Source organism: Penaeus monodon, chromosome 27, assembly GCF_015228065.2.
Source record: "Penaeus monodon isolate SGIC_2016 chromosome 27, NSTDA_Pmon_1, whole genome shotgun sequence".
Lineage (NCBI taxonomy): Eukaryota > Metazoa > Arthropoda > Malacostraca > Decapoda > Penaeidae > Penaeus > Penaeus monodon.
In genome coordinates this window covers 14,252,342-14,253,903 of record NC_051412.1, presented here as the reverse complement: position 1 = coordinate 14,253,903, position 1,562 = coordinate 14,252,342, and the positions used below count along the sequence as shown (strand labels likewise).

Sequence of the window (1,562 nt, the reverse complement as noted above, 5' to 3'; positions counted from 1 at the left end):
CAAAATAAGATGGCGTCACAGTATATTCCACTGGCACTTCATAATGCCGAAACCAGGGTCACAGTATAAAATAGTCTTTATATATAGATTAGTAGAATATGTTGTTCAGTATCAATGAAATTTAATACATATTCTTTTAACATTCTCAGGCTTCCGAGGACAAGCGAACTCAGAAAGAAATTGGTGATATTGCTGGTGTTGCAGATGTCACCATCAGACAGTCATACAAGCTTATGTACCCAAGAGCAAAGGAGCTTTTCCCAGAAGACTTCAAGTTCTATACACCTGTGGAGCAGCTGCCACAGTTATAGAGTTCGTGTTTACAGAGGAGCTCTTTGGAGATGTCATTAACATTTACATATAGTGGGTTTGACCCCCATTTTATAGGAATAAGTACCTTGGAAGTTTTTTATTTTGATTTTTTACCCCCTGTTAGGTTCTTAAGTTAATGAGTTTCTTGAGAGGATTGACATAGTAGCAAGAAGGCAATTAATACTCATTAAAACTGAAGGGGTAAGAAAGTGATGTGGATGAGGCAGAGATTTTTAAGAATGCCATGAGGTTTACTCTTGAAAATCAAATATATTGTATATCTTTTATTGCTTTATGAAAACACGAAATGATATTCTTTGTAAATTGTCAGGAGATTCCTTGCTTATTAGCAATTTTAATAGATAAAAGTTAACATTCAAAGTTTATTTTCTTTTGTGTTTTCTAAAAAGTGTAAAAAAATAACAAAAAGCAAAACCAGAAAAAAGGAAATCTTTTTATGTTGTGTAACCTTACTGATTACTGAGAAATCATTTTAACTGATCACAAAATGAAAGACAGAGTGAATTGTGAAAAAAAAGAAGAGGGGGTTAAAAAAAATAAGAAAAGAAAAACTTCAGAAAATTTATGTATACATTAATGTATACAAGATTATTGATGTATACTGAGGGTTAAAAATTTATTAACATGTATGTAACATTTGATGGATTGTTTTTTTGAAGGGAAAGTACTGAAATAGAATTATTTTATATAGCCTAGAAAGGAACTTGTGTAATGATTGATAACAGGAATTTCTCACATGTGTGGATGCAGAAACACTTAGTGTGATATATAAGCGTATTGTTATTTGGGGTTTTATCATATATTTTTTTTTCCCAGTTAAGTTTATCTTCACAGTTTGAGATTAAGAAAGAATATCTTATTTTTTCTTTTTTTTAAAAGTAGGCTGCTAAAATACAAACAAAGGAAACAATTCATTCATGTGTCTGAAGAAGGAAAAATTTTGTCGGGTTAACAGTCAAAGAAAGGTTAGAATCACCATGGGCCCTTGGGATTTATACCTTGTGTAAGTAGGAATAACTATTGCAGCATGCCTTGGTCAGTATCAAATGTATTTAGAAGTAAGTTAACCCTCTGAATGTCTGTAGGTTAATGGGCAATGTAGATGAAAAGAAAGTACAAAATAAATACTTTTTTGACAATTAACTCTTATGATGATTTGTATTTATTATTATTGGTAATTGTTTCTTTTTTGTGTTAGTACTGTTATGATTTGTTGTTCTTATTGCTTT

General features: G+C 30.9%; 1 protein-coding gene across 2 annotated transcripts in view; it reads left to right on the top strand.

Moving 5' to 3' along the window:
* LOC119590593 (transcription initiation factor IIB-like) overlaps nucleotides 1-1,472 on the top strand; it is an 18,232-nt gene extending 16,760 nt beyond the window's left edge. For both annotated transcript variants that reach the window (XM_037939269.1, XM_037939268.1), the window contains exon 7: nucleotides 150-1,472. In XM_037939269.1, coding sequence (XP_037795197.1) covers nucleotides 150-311 — 162 coding nt within the window. In that variant the 3' untranslated portion in view covers nucleotides 312-1,472. The remainder of the gene's footprint in view (nucleotides 1-149) is intronic.
* The last annotated feature ends 90 nt before the right edge of the window (nucleotides 1,473-1,562 follow it).